Source organism: Bubalus bubalis, chromosome 10 (genome assembly GCF_019923935.1).
Source record: "Bubalus bubalis isolate 160015118507 breed Murrah chromosome 10, NDDB_SH_1, whole genome shotgun sequence".
NCBI lineage: Eukaryota > Metazoa > Chordata > Mammalia > Artiodactyla > Bovidae > Bubalus > Bubalus bubalis.
Window position 1 is genome coordinate 85,615,488 of NC_059166.1, and position 16,033 is coordinate 85,631,520.

Consider the following 16,033-nt stretch of genomic DNA (forward strand, 5'->3'; position numbering starts at 1 on the left):
ATTAAAAAGCAGAGGCATCACTTTGCTGACCAAGGTCCCTGTAGTCAAAGCTTTGGTTTTTCCAGTAGTCATGTTATGGATGTGAGAGTTGTACCTTAAAGAAGGCTGGATGCCAAAGAATTGACTCTTTCAAATATGGTACTGGAGAATACTCTTGAGAGCCCCTTGTACTGCAAGGAGATCAAGCCAGTCAGTCCTAAAAGAAATCAACCCCGAACGTTCATTGGAAGGACTGATGCTGAAGCTCCAATACTTTGGCTTTGGGGATCAGCCGACTCATTGGAAAAGACCCTGATGTTGGGAAAGATTGAGGGCAAGAGGAGAAGGGGGTGACAGAGGATGAGATATATTTATAGTATCAATAGTGAGGGACAGGGAAGCCTGGTGTGCTGCAGTCCTTCGGACACAAAGAGTCACACACAAGTTATCAGTCGAACAACAGCAAACTGAATTTCAGAGTGAGAGCTCCAGCAAGGCCAGGGGGTACCAGTGAAAAATGTAAATCCTCCAGAACCTAATTTTAAAACCCTTGACATACTTAACGCTGGAATGATGTAAATTAGAGGAGGAGGGTTTAAAGCTGAGTTATATGGGTAGGTATACCATTTTCCCTCTTAACTTGATATACATATACACAATAGAATATTGTAAAGGGAGAGATGAGGGTATATGAACTGCTTTGCTTTGTTTGAAGAAAGAACAGTGACCATAGAACATAATTATCTGAACTCTGGGTAGACAAAATACATACTGAGTAGGTATACATTTGAGTAAGGAATCTGCTTCAAAGAATCTAAGGCAGAAATTACTGTGAATAAGAGCCGAAGACATTGGAGACACATATTGGATGATATTTTCATCTGATGTCTTTTATAAGATGGCAACTTAATGAATTACTGTCTCACATACTATCTTAAGTAATTTTAGTAATTATGTCAAAACAATTACTACCAAACACATAGATTCAGGAATGACCTGGTTTTAATTATGTAAATACATGTGGATGTTCTTTAATAGGTCAGATTTATATATTGTCTATCATCTTTTCTAAAGAATCTTTGAATAACATTCCTAGAATTTTGCAGTACAAATGCAGACATAATAAAAAGTGAGTCTGTGTTAGCTAAACTGTATGTTTTTTCTGTCAAAAGATAGTGGTAGACTTTATGTGGATTTGAACTTAAGGCTTATATCAAGAAGAATTGTGAAGTACTTTAAGCAATAAAAAGACGAATTTATAAACTTACTTGTTCATTTATTTTAGATATTGCTTCAGCATTTGTGGCCCCTGTGGATCTGCAAGCATATCCTATGTACTGCACTGTAGTGGCATATCCAACGGATTTAAGTACGATTAAACAGAGACTGGAGAACAGGTTTTACAGGTTAGAATCATTTGCTTGCTGTAGCTACTGCCAAAGGAAAGCTAAATGATTCTTTCAACCATTTACTGATCCTCCTAGCAGTGTTTCTCAAATTTTAACGCACATCCCATTTAACAGTGGGATCTTGTTAAAAATGCAGAATCTGGTAGTAGGTTTACAGTAAACCTGAGATACTGCCTTTCTAACAAGTTCCCAGTGATGCTGGTGCTGCTGGTTTGTGGACCACACTTAGAAATAAATATGAACAACGGTCACTCTCTTCATACTGTATTTTATGAATTTATCCAACGTGTTTTATTTTCTCTTAGATAGCACATTGAGATATTTGTTCATGGGTTTTTCATAGAATAATATTAAAAATTGTTCTCTTATTAATTTAGCTTATGAATACTTCTTAAAAGTGAAATTAGGAAAATTTGGGCTACTTTATGATAGTTGTAGCTTAGTTTGAAATATAACTAGAGTTTTTAAAAGATGTAATTTCATTTAATTTGCATCTGCTGGTTAGCAGTTTTGATAAACATTGAGTTCTAATCTTGGGCAGACTTTGTAGGTTTATTGGCTAACATGTCTTAAATTTTTTTTGACATAAATGAAATCATTCTTTTAGCTTTCATCTTTCTTAATGACTTTTGCTTAGCAGGCCAATAGCATTTTAACTTAACTAATACTGCATTAAAACTTAATTTTTGTGACCTGTTTTATGTTACTGCAATTATTTATACTGCTATTTACTTAAGTTACTATTTAACTTAAGGAAAATTTTCATCATATTTTGTATTCATATTTTTAATGTAAATTGTTTTCTACACTCTAATAGTTGGACTATATCTAGAAAGATAAATTTCTGCCATCTCCAACCATTGTTAAAAATGTACTTTCTCATAGAAATTGTGCTCAGCATAAGAACTGCTAAGGTGTACTCTTTTACATTGCAGCATAATTAGGCTTTTTGGCTTTAGCCTAGCTTAGTAATCAATTGAGGAAAAGAACTTTTGAAACAGAGTCCTTACTTAAATTAGAAATGACCTGATTTTTAACCAGATAATGTAGTTATAGACCTGCTGCTGCTGCTAAGTCACTTCATTCGTGTCCAACTCTGTGCGACCCCATAGACAGCAGCCCAGTAGGCTCCCCTGTCCCTGGGATTCTCCAGGCAAGAACACTGGAGTAGGTTGCCATTTCCTTCTCCAATGCATGAAAGTGAAAAGTGAAAGTGAAGTTTCTCAGTCGTGTCCGACTCTTAGCAACCCCAAGGACTGCAGCCTATCAGGCTCCTCCGTCCATGGGATTTTCCAGGCGAGAGTACTGGAGTGGGGTGCCATTGCCTTCTCCAGTTATAGACCTGAGTTATGTTCTTATTTCATAATAATGAAGCCATCATGAGCTATTTCACTGTTTCAGGCTCTTTTGCTTCTTCTCTGTTCATTGGCTTCAGACTTCCTACAGTTTATAGCGCCTCTTTGGCACTTCTAGTTCAGTCTTAAACCACTATCAGTTTGCCCTACTGATATTAAATCCTCATGCCTTACTTTACACACAGTTTCTATAGGGTACTTTGAAAATGGCCTGTGATTCTTTCATTAGAATGAGCCATGGAGATACTATTGGAAACTTACAGAAGCTTTTCTGTATGCTTCTATATGCACAATTATATTTTATATATATGTAGTTTTAAAAATTCCATATAATTGTTTTCTGTTTACACATCAGTAAGGTTTTTTGAGTATTTTCTTCCATGTCATTTTAAGCTGGTTGATATTCTAAAAGTAACTTTTGGATTTTTCTTCAGTTAAAACTGAAATAAAATAAAACTTCAAAATTTTAGTACAGTTGACTCACGAACAGCATGGGTTTGAATTGCATAGGTCCACTTACACATGGATTTTTTCCCAATAATACGTGTACTGTGCTAAGCTTAGTCACTCAGTTGTGTCTTGACTCTTTGTGACCACATAGACTGTAGCCTGCCAGGCTCTTCTGTCCATGAAATTCTCTAGGCAAGAATACTGGAGTGGGTTGCCACACCCTTCTCAATAATACCTGTAGTACTACATAATGCATGTATGCAGAAGCTTGGATAGGGAAAGCCAATTCTAACGTTGTACTCAGATTTTAGACTTGGAGGAGGGTCAGTGCTGCATTGTTCAAGGATCAACTGTATCATTAATTTTGTGTAAAAAAAATTTTTTTTTTCATTTAGATAGATTTCTTAGTATACTTTTTGTCCCTTAAGCAGGCTATTAGTTAGCTTTTCACTTTTAAATGTTACTTGATTACTAGCAATAAAATTAGATTGAAATTGGTTGTTTCCCTTTTTATGAAAAAGTTAGATATGTTTATTTTTAAAATTGACACCATACATGAAAAGGATATATAAAGGAAAAACTAAAACTCCACTGTTTCTCTCCTCCTCATGCTCTCCTTTCAGTCTCTCTCCCTAAATGAAGGCCCTGTTGATAGTCTAATGTGTCTAATCCAGACATTTTCTATGCCAATACATAATATTGCTACTCTTTTTTTACCCTGTGACACAACTGAGATTCAGGTTTTTTTTTTAAACAGTTTTTTAAGGTGTGAGTTTTATAATTGATTTAAGACTACAATTAAAAAGTCAGAATGTCTTGGTTTTAAAATGTGTTTATGTATTTCTGAGTTTATTCTAAAGAGGCTAATAAGACTTCTGCATTTTGTTTGTTTAAAGGCGAGTTTCTTCCCTAATGTGGGAAGTTCGATATATAGAGCATAATACACGAACATTTAATGAGCCTGGAAGCCCTATTGTGAAATCTGCTAAATTTGTGACTGATCTTCTTCTACATTTTATAAAGTGAGTTATTTTTCCACACTTAATTATATTACTGTAATAATTAAAGGTGGTATTTTAAAATGTAAAATGTCAAAACATAGAATGCAATCATTTTTTACTAGACGCCTTGTCATACTACACAAATATGTGCTGTGATACAACCACAGGTCCTCTCAAAATAGGAAGCATATGTAAGTTCATTGGCTAATAATAATTATGAAATCATAGAGATTGTATTATAGTTGTGTTCTGATTTACATAAGAAAACATGGATGTTTCTCTAAATCCAATGTTGGATAATAATAGCAAGCTTTTATTGAACACGCAATGTTTTAGCTAAATAAGCTCTTCTAAGTCAAATAAAAATCTAACAGGTAGGAGAGGTCATTATCTGTAATTTACAGTTAAGAAAATTAAATCTTTTAGAGGTTAACTTGTTTGATTTTCACAGTAAATGAATGTCTGCCATTTTATTTGAGAACCTTTCACCTTAATATTGTATTATCCCTGTCAGGTTGATGAAAAAGTATTCAAATAGGTCAGCAGGAAACTGAACTTGAACATTCAAGGCTTTTTTCTTCAAAGTGAAGTTTATTTCCCCATTAATTAATCCCATACCAAGAGTGATAGCTATATTTCAGACAGTAGGGTTTTTATTTCCTTGTCTTACGGATTTTATGTATTCATGGAATGAGTTGAGTCTTCTAAACTGAAGCCAGAGGAGTGGATCATATGTTTTGTATAAAATACAGCTCTGAATTCGTATTAAGGTTATTTATATTTGATAATTTTTTTCTCATTAATAGAATAGGATATTTTATAATTTAAGTTTCAATACTCTCCTGCTATCAGCTTCCATTTTTATATAAAGGGATTATTGAGGCTTTTTATTTAAACATATTCAGCTTCATTCTCATTACTCAGCATAATCATAGGGTCTCTTTTCTTAGTGTTAGATGGGTTTGTTTTTGTTTGTTTTGCTAAGGAATGTAGGTAATTCCAATATGAAAAACCACCAAAGAAAATTAGTACAGTAAGCTTAATGCCCTTCCTCTACCTTATTCTCTAAGGAAATGCTTTGCATTTCAAGTAGTGAGTAGTTGCAGGGCTGCTGTTGCTAGGCTTTTGCTGATTTTCAGTAAAATTGATAATCAAGATAATAAAAATTTAGTTATCCTCAGGAAACTGTTTATATAACTTGGTTATAAAATTTATAATATCTTAACTAAAATTTTTAATTTTGTGTTTTATCATGTATGTTATGAACATCTTCTTTTCCAAAGAAATAGGGATCAGTAGAATCACATGATAAATTGATATTTTAGCAAATTAATTTAGATGAAGCCACTATTTTTATGTTTGGAATAGGCTGTGAAATTGTATTTCTTTCAAATAGTTTTTTGAAATGCCTTATGAAAATAGATTAAAATAATAGTGCATTATGTTGTATATATCTAAAAGTGGTTTTAGATATATACAGTTTTTTAATGGTATATAATTTGTTGAAAACCACTTTCGGCTTGTAGTACTTTTCAAGATGTTTTGTATGTCTTGAAATTTTGGTAACTACTTTTTAATTGAGTTATTTGGCCAAATTTCAAGTAATAGATACATACAAAGTGTTGTAATAGATACTTGGAGATAGAAAGAAATGCATAATTACCTTGTTTTTATAGGGTAGATAAATCTGTGACTAATTGTAATATAGGGGAAAAATAAAAAGAGTTTGTGTGAATGTTTAGATGAAGGGTAGGGTCACTTCTGGCTATGAGAGTGGAATTTCAGGCACAGGGAGATATGTGTTAAGATGTATGGACAAGGTAGATAGTGATTCAAAAGTTAGATGAGAGCAAAGAACTTCCAGGGATGGGGAATGGCATGAGGGAGAGAAGTAAAGATTTGTTAAGGGAATTGAGTAAATTGAAATCAGGTGAAGTAGAGAGTCCATGAGCAGAAATAATAGTGGTAGAAGTGCTAAACTTGAGTTTGGACCATATCACAGAGGACCTCAAATGCTGATCTAACAAACTATACTTAAAATAGGAGCATAGGAAGCAAGAGGCTATTGAAAATATTTGTGCATGAGAATAGCATCAGGCATGCTGTGCCTTAAAAATACTAATTTGAATGCAGTGTCTAGTGTTAACTGATGGGGAAGAGACAGAAAGCGAAGGACTATTGAAATTATTTTAACATGAGAATAACATGATGCAAATTGCTTTAAAAAATACTAATTTGACTGCAGATTGACTTCGATAGCTGACCAAGTAAGAAGTAAGGGAAACTTAATTTATGAAAGTGAGAAGCAGGCAGATGTCAAGAGATTTTGAAGGTGGAATCACAGAACTTGACCGGTGATTGGGTATATGAGGAGGAGGCAAAGGAAGAGATACGAAAAACCATTCATTACTGTGTGAATGAAAAAAAGTTGAAAAGGGAGAGTGGGAAATGACAATTGGATGTAGACATGGGAATTTTAGATGGTGGTAGCAATCACCTGAAGAGTCAAACCAAGTTATAGGAATTTGGAGTTCATTAACACAGAAAAACTGCAGATATATAAGATGACCTGGGCAAAAGGTATAGACGATAGCTAAGGACAAAATTTTAGGGAATGCCTACGCTTAAGAATAAAAGGAAGAAGGAACAGAAGACAGGAGGTAAACTAGCTATCTCTTGTAGACTGAAGAAGGAGGGAAAGTATTCTAGGCACAGCAGTGACCTGAGCAGATCCTGAGATGGGAATTGGGCTTGGTGTGATGAAATGGGCCAGGGTAGAGGCTTCATGTGGAGGGGAGGGGAGGGGCAGGGGCAGATGTGTGTGCATAGGGTTTTGGAGTTAACTGATGAAGAAAGTCTTCAGCTCATAAGTTTTATCTTAAAATCTGGTTTTAGTAACAGGTTTAAAGGACAAAAATCTCGTGACTCCAATCTTGTATACTAACATTTCCTTGTTATTTAGGGATCAGACTTGTTATAACATAATTCCACTCTACAATTCAATGAAGAAGAAAGTTTTGTCTGACTCTGAGGTATTTAATATTTCATTATGATTACTACATTGGTTGTGTCCTATATATAAAAAGAAATTTACACATAGTAGTTTTCAGACAACTGCTATTATGAAATTTTTTTTTTTTGCCTAATGCTATCAGTTAACTTAAAAGAGTCAGAATTGTTTCAGTTAAAATTGTTTTAAACAGTGGGTGGAGGGAGACTTTTTAAAATGAGTCAGTTAAGTGTTACAGTATCATATATACTATGGATTTTCCAAAATATAAAGGAGATAATTGCTATTAAAAGACTGTAGAATATAGTGGAACCTTGAATATTTTATTAATCTGATAAATTCTTGCTTCAAAGGAAGAAGAGAAAGAAGATGCTGATGTGCCAGGAACTTCTACCCGGAAAAGGAAGGTAATAAATTTTTGTTTTAGCAAAGTACTTTATATGAATTAAAATGTATTGAGCAGTTTTTTACTTTTAGTAGTTTCAAAGATAGATTAAGTATTACTTCCAAATCAGCTTCCATCACAAAAATGCATGGTTTTCAGAACTAGCTGAGTGATGCTTTCTTTTATCTGAATTACTCTATTATTACCTAGTTATCCAAGATTAAAAATGAAAATTGTATTATATGTTATTTTATTGATATATTTGAACATTTAATTTAGGACCATCAGCCTAGAAGAAGATTACGTAACAGAGCACAGTCTTATGATATTCAAGCATGGAAGAAACAGTGTCAAGAATTGTTAAATCTCATATTTCAATGTGAAGATTCTGAGCCTTTCCGCCAGCCAGTAGATCTTCTTGAATATCCAGTAAGTATTTCTGAAAATACTTGCCACTTTGATTTTTGTGTATATATATATGTATCTTATACATGACAGTTTACTATTTATTTTTATGATTATAGTTTATTTACTTTTTATTTGAAACATGTTCCCATTATCCATCTGATTATGTAGAGCATCTAAATTGAACAATGTGGTAAAAAAGAAGTAGCCCTGGACTAAGACTCCAAAGAATTGAGTTATTGTCCCAGCTCTGCCTCTTACCAGTTCTACAGTTTTGAGCAAGTCATTTAATTTTTATATCTGGTATATTTTTACCATATCCTTTTCCATTCTCATTTTATGGATTTATTATGGAAATTATCTAAGAAACAATAAAACTTATTATTAATAATTATAATCTCTAAGATTAATAAAAATCTTTAAATCATTATTACAGAGTTATAGAAATGGAATGAGACTATTACTACTTATTATTAAACATTAAAATAGATTTTAAATTGAAACTATGTAAATGTAAAGTGGTGTTATTGTATATGTAGGTTATGCCAATTTATGATTTTTATGGAATTCATGGTAGAAAGTTTGAGTAAACATGTTAGAAGTATTTATTTTTTGATTGCAATCTTAGCAATCTAAATTTAATTTTGAGTAATTTTTGTATTCTTTGTTTCAGTTATTAAAGATTGTATGGTTCAGATGACATTCATGGTTTCAAATGATAATTAAATTTTTTATAAGAGATCATGACCTGGTTGTGGTATCTGTTGTGGCTTTATAATAAGTTTTTTTATGTATGTATTCTAATTTGCAGTGGTGAAAATAGAGAAATTTCATTGATAGATACCATAAAATGACTTTTTTCTTATCATTTAAAAATCAAGAAACATGTAATCTTAAATGTAGAAGATAAATCTTTAATTTTGACAGTGTGATAAATTAGACTAATTCAAACCCTACCATCTGAAAACCTTTGAGAAGAAATAAGCTAATGCTGTAGTGCTCTGGTTTTCATTTCTCTTTGTTTTTGGAACCTGTGGATTTCCCTTTATTTCTTGCAAGCCCAAGTATGTATTTCATAATTTCTAAGCCCAGGTGTCCTCACTGAAAAATTCTGCCACGTGTTTAAAGAATTAACACAAATTCTGCACTCTTCCTCAAGATAAGGAATGCTTCTGTACTCATTCTATGAAGCCAGTTATTATCCTGGTGTCAAAAACAGTACTAAAGAAGAAAATGCAAAAATTCCTAATAAAATATCAGCAAATAGAATTCACCAGTATATAAAAATGGTTTTGTACCCTAAGTGGGTTTTTTTTTCTCAGGGATATAAGGCTGGTTCAGTATTTAAAAATCAATCATTGTAATTAATTACTAAGGGAAAAATGACATCATATCAATGCAGAAAAGGCATTTGACGAAATTCAGAGCGCGTTTGTTTTAAGAATGTACACATGTATGGTATGCTGTAATCGTTGTGGCCATGGGAGGAAATGAGAATGAGTCTTGGAAGGAAGAAATTTATTATACTTGCATGTCCGAGAGAGGGGTTCACCAGATGCCACTTAAGGCTCAGGGCGAGCATAAGGTTTTAGTCAGGTTGCAGAAAATAGGAGGAAAGGAAAACCTTAGGCCAGAGATTTCCATGAGAGGCAAGGCTGGGCCTAGTCACCAGCTTAAGATGGGGTAGTTTGAATTACTCCAGTGGACTTCCGGGAAGGAGGGTGGTCTCTAGTTGTCTTAATACTAATTCCTGACCCAGGATGATTCAGGGCAGAGGAAATACTGGTTGGTGTGTGAGGATTGCTTAAGGACATGGTCAGTTTGCATATGAAAGATATATTCCTAGCACAACCCTTTGCTATTTCTAAGAATTTCCTAGCCCTCGGAAAGAGGCAGTCTCTCCTTAGGCCTGTATGGCCCCCCAAGTGTCAAAAGAGTATCAAGAATACAGAAAGATAATTAGTATAGCTGACCCTATGATGAATGAATATCAACTAGACCTACATAATGTAAGAAAACAACAACATTAATGATAAAAACAAACTCTTAAAAAAACTAGGGAAAAAAAGGGAACTTCCATAACTTGATAAAGAACATCTGTTAAAAAACCTACAGCTAACCTCATGCTTAAACATGAAAAACTGAATGCTTTCCCCCTAAGATTGAGTGATGCAAAAATATCTGCTGTTATTCTCACCACCGCTATTTAACATAGTACAGCAAATTGTAGCCAGTGCAATTAAGACAAGAAATGAAAATAAAAGGCATTGCAGATTGTAAAAAAAGAAAGAAAACTGTCCCTGTTGGTAAAAGGCAGTTTTACTGTTTGCTTTATGATCAAACATATTTGATCATAATTTAAACTTGATGGGGTAGAGTCAAGTTACTATATTTTAAAAAATACAATTATATATTCTGGGGCTATGGAAAAGGTGTAGTATTATTTATTCCTCTTAAAAGATAACCATATTCAGATGATTTTATACTAGTCTGTTACTTTTTACTCATTTCATTTGTCTGTTTCTCTTACTTCTAATTTGTTGCTTTATTTTATACACACTTGAGTACGGGAGATTGAGTGATTGCACTTTCCTCCATAAAATGAAGTGTAAAGACTTTGTGACAGATGTTTACATTCATAATTCTTGATTTGTGCTAAGTTCCCAATTGTACTAATTGTATTACTGAAGTTGAAGTTACCAGAACTAAGACCTTGTTAATGTGATGTTATATTTCCATTGTTTTTATTGTTTGTATGTCAGTTTTAAAGATACAATTATGTTTCAGTGAATAAGCAGCCTTAAGAGTTTATATGTAGCATAAACTTTTAGGTTTTTTTACATCAAACTTGTAGTTTTAGAACTGAGTTTTTCAATATTGTTTTAATCTCCTTTTCCCAACACAACTCGATGCTTTACCTCTTTCTGAAGGCAAAAAAAAAAGCAGAATTTATAAGTTCTTGAATGAGAGAAATCTTGTGTTGATTGCAATAAAAAGTTAGAGACATGAAAAAATAAAAATAAAAAATGACTTGGGAAAAAAGAAACCTTGAAGAGGGAAATAAGAAATGATTATTAATAGTTCTAGTAGTTGCAGTCATCACAGAAATTGTACATGAATCTCTTTTATGAGAAATAATGCATCATCATTACTATTAATAATATGACCTGTTTTCCTTTTCTTAGGACTACAGAGACATCATTGACACTCCAATGGATTTCGCTACCGTTAGAGAGACTTTAGAGGCTGGGAATTATGAGTCACCAATGGAGTTATGTAAAGATGTCAGACTTATTTTTAGTAATTCCAAAGCATATACACCAAGCAAAAGATCAAGGGTATATAATTTAATTGCTTTTTTTCTGTCTAAATTAAATGAAATTAATAGAAAAGTATGTTAAGTAACTAAATCCTATGTTTAATTAAAATTTAGAGCTAAGTTGACAAACTTTCTATTAGGTTCTTAACCTAGGGGAAAGAAGAATTGACATCTTTCTATTTTATTCCTTCTGTGAAAATTCCTGATGTCATTTAATGTTTAGGAATGTTACTTTTCTTGAAGATCATGTAGTTGAATAGATACTGTCCTGATACGTGTTAGAGGTACATGTGCTTAACTTTTTCAGCTATGTTCTACTTTCTGGAAAGGAGCATTTTTTTCCGTATAATGCTCATATAATTTAAAAAAAAATTAGTAAAACTTTCTTTGGCCAAATACAGAAATAATGTCATAATGCTAAATAAAAAAATAATTTTAATAATGCTTCAGTTTTAGTGTTTGTCAAAAGAGATTGAGAAAAAGCAACATTTTAAATTCTAAAAAAGTTTTGCTAGAAAAATATTTAAATTTATATGTTAATATTTTCTGAACAGCCATTTTCTTTGCAGAATATTTGAACAGTTTTTTTTTCTTTACAGATTTACAGCATGAGTTTGCGCCTATCTGCTTTTTTTGAAGAACACATTAGTTCAGTTTTATCAGATTATAAATCTGCCCTTCGTTTTCATAAAAGAAATACAATAACAAAAAGGAGGAGGAAAAGAAATAGAAGCAGCTCTGTTTCCAGTAGTGCCGCATCAAGGTATTTCATTTCTTTTAAATATCATCAACTGATCTATATAACTTTGTCATCTAAGTGGTAGAACTTGGTGTTTTTTAATACTTCCTTTACTATTCCCTATATTGCAGAATGATATATTTGACATGCAAGTTCCTATGATGTGGAGGATTTTTAATCTTTTAACTAAAGCTATACTAGTGTAAGTGCTTAAATTCAAACTGCTAAATCTGTACAGTTAAGTAGCATTTTTAGGATAGTGATGGCATCATGCTTTCTGTCATATAACTATAGCATTTAAAGCAATCCTTCACTAAATATTCACTTTTCAAAGGCTCACAACCATATGAAATCCACTACAAATCTCATATTTTAACATATTTCATAACAGTACAAATATTGAATCCAGCAGTATTATAAAACTATTTTATTCATCCCTATAGAATTATAAGAATGACTAATGATACTATTTTATTTACAGCCCTGAAAGGAAAAAGAGGATCTTAAAACCCCAGCTGAAGTCAGATATTACTACCTCTCCATTCTCTGCACCTACACGGTCAATACCACCAAGGCACAACACTGCTCAGATAAATGGTAAAACGGAATCCAGTTCTGTGGTTCGAACCAGAAGCAATCGAGTGATGGTAGATCCAGTTACCACTGAGCAACCATCTACTTCTTCAGCAGCAAAGACTTTTATTTCAAAAGCTAACACATCTGCAGTGCCAGGGAAAACAAGTAAGAATCAGCTACAGTTTCTAAACGGATGTGTGTGTATATATATATAATGCATTTTTTAAGTACTTACTTTGCCAAATGGGATATATTAGATTTAGTAAATTCCAGCAGACACCGGAATTTTACTCTTCTTTATTATTAGTTTTCCTTTTCTTTATCATTTTTGCACTTCTTAAAAGATTTTGTTTTATTGACAAAAGGTACTGAGGTTTAGGAGTGTCAGTATAAGATAATGCTTAAAATGGTGGGAAAAATGGCAAATCTGATCCAAACTGCCTAAGTTTAAATCCTGGAAGCCAGACTTGATAGCAGTTTGCTAGCGCTTGCCTTGATAATCTTTTGGTGACTGGATAGCTTCTGAAAGGACTGAAATTATTATGTAAGCCTTTTCCCTTTTTGAAAGTAGATTTCTTACAGAAGGTTTAAGCATCCTCCATGTTTTGTCTTATTGGCTAATTCACACAATTCACATTAAAAGTAATCTTAACCTTCTTGCTTGTTTGAAGGTTAAATAATTTAACTCTTAGCTTGTAATCTCCTGTATGTGTGTTTTAGTTCTAGAGAATTCTGTGAAACATTCCAAAACCTTGAATACTCTTTCAAGTCCTGGTCAGTCCAATTTTAGTCATGGCACTAGGAATAATTCTACAAAAGAAAATATGGAAAAGGAAAAGCCAGCCAAACGTAAAATGAAATCATCTGTGCTCTCAAAGACACCCCCTCTCTCAAAGTCATCACCTGTCATTGAGCAAGGTACCGTAGACTTAACAAATGATGATTCTATTGGAGATAACACATTCATTTTTTTAGGTTGCTCATTTAAAAGTCACATATTCTGTATCAGTTGATAAATTTACTGAGACATCTTTTGATTCATACCAAAAGCAAACAGTATTATTATTAAATTGTAAAAGCCAAGAAAAACTTGCTGTATGAAAAATAAAATCATATTCTAAAATCAAAGGCTTTTTAATGATACAGATTTAATAGTTTTAAACTTAATTATTACAGAACCCAAAAAAGTATCTCCAACAAGTTTAAATAAGTTGAATTTAGTTAACCCAGTATAGCATTTAAAAAAAATTTTTTTTTCAAGTTTTTTACATCACAAAATTCAACATATTGATCTTTAAATAATCCATATTCTTAAATCTTAAATTATTCCAGATTCTTTTGTCTACAGATTTTCATTGTAAAGCCTTTATGTTTGAAGGATGGAGAAAGTAACTGATAAAATACAACATATGACATGTTAAAACAATTAGGTCTTCTTGGTAGCAGACAGCTCAAGGATATGCATTTTTTGTCATGACTTCCAGAGTATGTCTAGACCATTTCTTTTTCAGTAGTCCCCCAAGAAACCTCTCACAATTTAATTTTTGTACTGAAATGACCCATTTTGATTAATGATTTTGGGATCTACCCACTTAAATAAGCTTAAAATCAGTGAGTCATCCTAGCCTTCTCTTCAGCAACCAAATCTGCTTGTTTCTTTCTGCCTCCTTAACATCTCCTGAATCCATTTCCTCTGTTCCATTTTCATTTCCACAAACTGTCATGCTCTTGTAACTGCTATCCCTGCCTCAGTTCTCAACTCTTCCTTACTCAGTCCATCTTCCACCGTTCAGTGACCTTTCTCATCATGTGCACAAGACATACACACATGCAGAATTAAGATCCTTCCCTTCCTTCAAATCATACATGGAATCAGAATTTAATGTTGTTTATGTTAAGCAGTGTAGAGTCTTGTATAACAATGTTGCCTAACATTGCAGCTGTCCTTACTTTTCTTTCTCCCTTTTCTGTCCCAGCCATCCTAAACCACTTGAAAGTCCCTAAATATTCTTGTCATTTCTTCCTTTTTTTGAATTTTTTTTTCCCTACTGGTTGTTTCCTATTCATTGCCTTTGTGGCCCTTATAATGTTGATAGAGTTATTCTTTTTTACATTGTCTATCTCCAGTAGAATCTAAACTCGTGTTTGCTCATATTTTAATTACCTGTACTTAGTATATAGTAGACAATGTTTAAATAAATCAGCAAATGACTTTATATGTGAGTGTTTTACATTTTTATACTAGCTTCCTTTCTGAACTGAATTCAGAGTTTTGAGTGTTTTATATTGGCCTTGCTTCTGTTAGTCCTGAATTCTGGAGAAATCAAATGTATGTAGAGAATTGGTTCTAGCATTACAATAGGGGAGGTTCAGTAGCCAATTTGATTGATAGGTTTTGGGTATTACATATGCCAGTACAGTACAGAAATATGATAAGCTATTACATAACTCATTAATGATGACTTTGTTGGTACTTGAATTAACTATTAGAAACAAGAGGTGCTGCTGCTGTTGCTGCTTACTCGCTTCAGTCGTGTCCGACTCTGTGCGACCCCAGAGACGGCAGCCCACCAGGCTCCCCCGTCTCTGGAATTCTCCAGGCAAGAACACTGGAGTGGGCCGCCATTTCCTTCTCCAATGCGTGAAAGTGAAAGGTGAAAGTGAAGTCGCTCAGTCATGTCCGACTCTTAGCTATCCCATGGACTGCAGCCTTCCAGGCTCCTCCACCCATGGGATTTTACAATTGAAATACAATACAAGCCACATGTGTTCTTGTAACCACATATAGCAATAGCAAACAGGTGAAATTACCAGTTTTAACAGTGTATTTTATTTACTCCATTATATCCAAAATATCATTTCAGTGTGTAATCAGTATTTCAAAATGTATACTGCCTCAGTATTCAAATTTAATTAAAAATTCAGTTGCTCAATTGCAGTTACATTTCAAGTGCTCAGTAGCCACATGGTTAGTGGTAATACTATCACAGGATAATACAGGTCCAAATGAATGATTTCAAAAGCTTTTTAGCTCTTGAATTCCTTTTTTAAAGAACTGCATTGATTCTTAATCTTTTTAGGTAATGTATTTTGTCAAGTTTGAAGACCTTGTAGTTTTTTTCCCCAAAAAATGCACATAGGCATATCCACACAAAATTTGGGCCAATTCAAGGGCTCAGATGGTAAAGAATCTACCTGCAAGGCAGGAGACCTGGGTTCAATTCGTGGGTCGGGAGGATCCCCTGAAGAAGGGAATGGCAACCCACTCCAATGTCCTTGCCTGGAGAATCTTACAGACAGAGGAGCCTGGTGGGCTGCAGTCTGTAGAGTCACAGAGAGTCAGACACGAATGAGCGACTAACAGACACACACCTACCTGCTACACCCCATCCCACCCCCTTACCT

The 16,033-nt window shown here is 33.5% G+C and overlaps 1 protein-coding gene across 7 annotated transcripts in view; it reads left to right on the forward strand.

Moving 5' to 3' along the window:
- The window catches only part of LOC102406632 (pleckstrin homology domain interacting protein), a 136,029-nt gene that overhangs the window by 106,026 nt on the left and 13,970 nt on the right, over positions 1–16,033 (forward strand). For 4 of the 7 annotated variants that reach the window (XM_025294849.3, XM_025294847.3, XM_025294848.3 and 1 more), the window contains 9 exons: positions 1,265–1,385; positions 4,090–4,215; positions 7,157–7,226; positions 7,558–7,611; positions 7,869–8,018; positions 11,180–11,332; positions 11,913–12,076; positions 12,534–12,793; positions 13,349–13,546. In XM_025294849.3, the coding sequence (XP_025150634.1) occupies positions 1,265–1,385; positions 4,090–4,215; positions 7,157–7,226; positions 7,558–7,611; positions 7,869–8,018; positions 11,180–11,332; positions 11,913–12,076; positions 12,534–12,793; positions 13,349–13,546 (1,296 nt within the window). The remainder of the gene's footprint in view (positions 1–1,264; positions 1,386–4,089; positions 4,216–7,156; positions 7,227–7,557; positions 7,612–7,868; positions 8,019–11,179; positions 11,333–11,912; positions 12,077–12,533; positions 12,794–13,348; positions 13,547–16,033) is intronic. The other 3 variants (XM_025294851.3, XM_025294852.3, XM_025294850.3) reach the window with 1 other exon arrangement.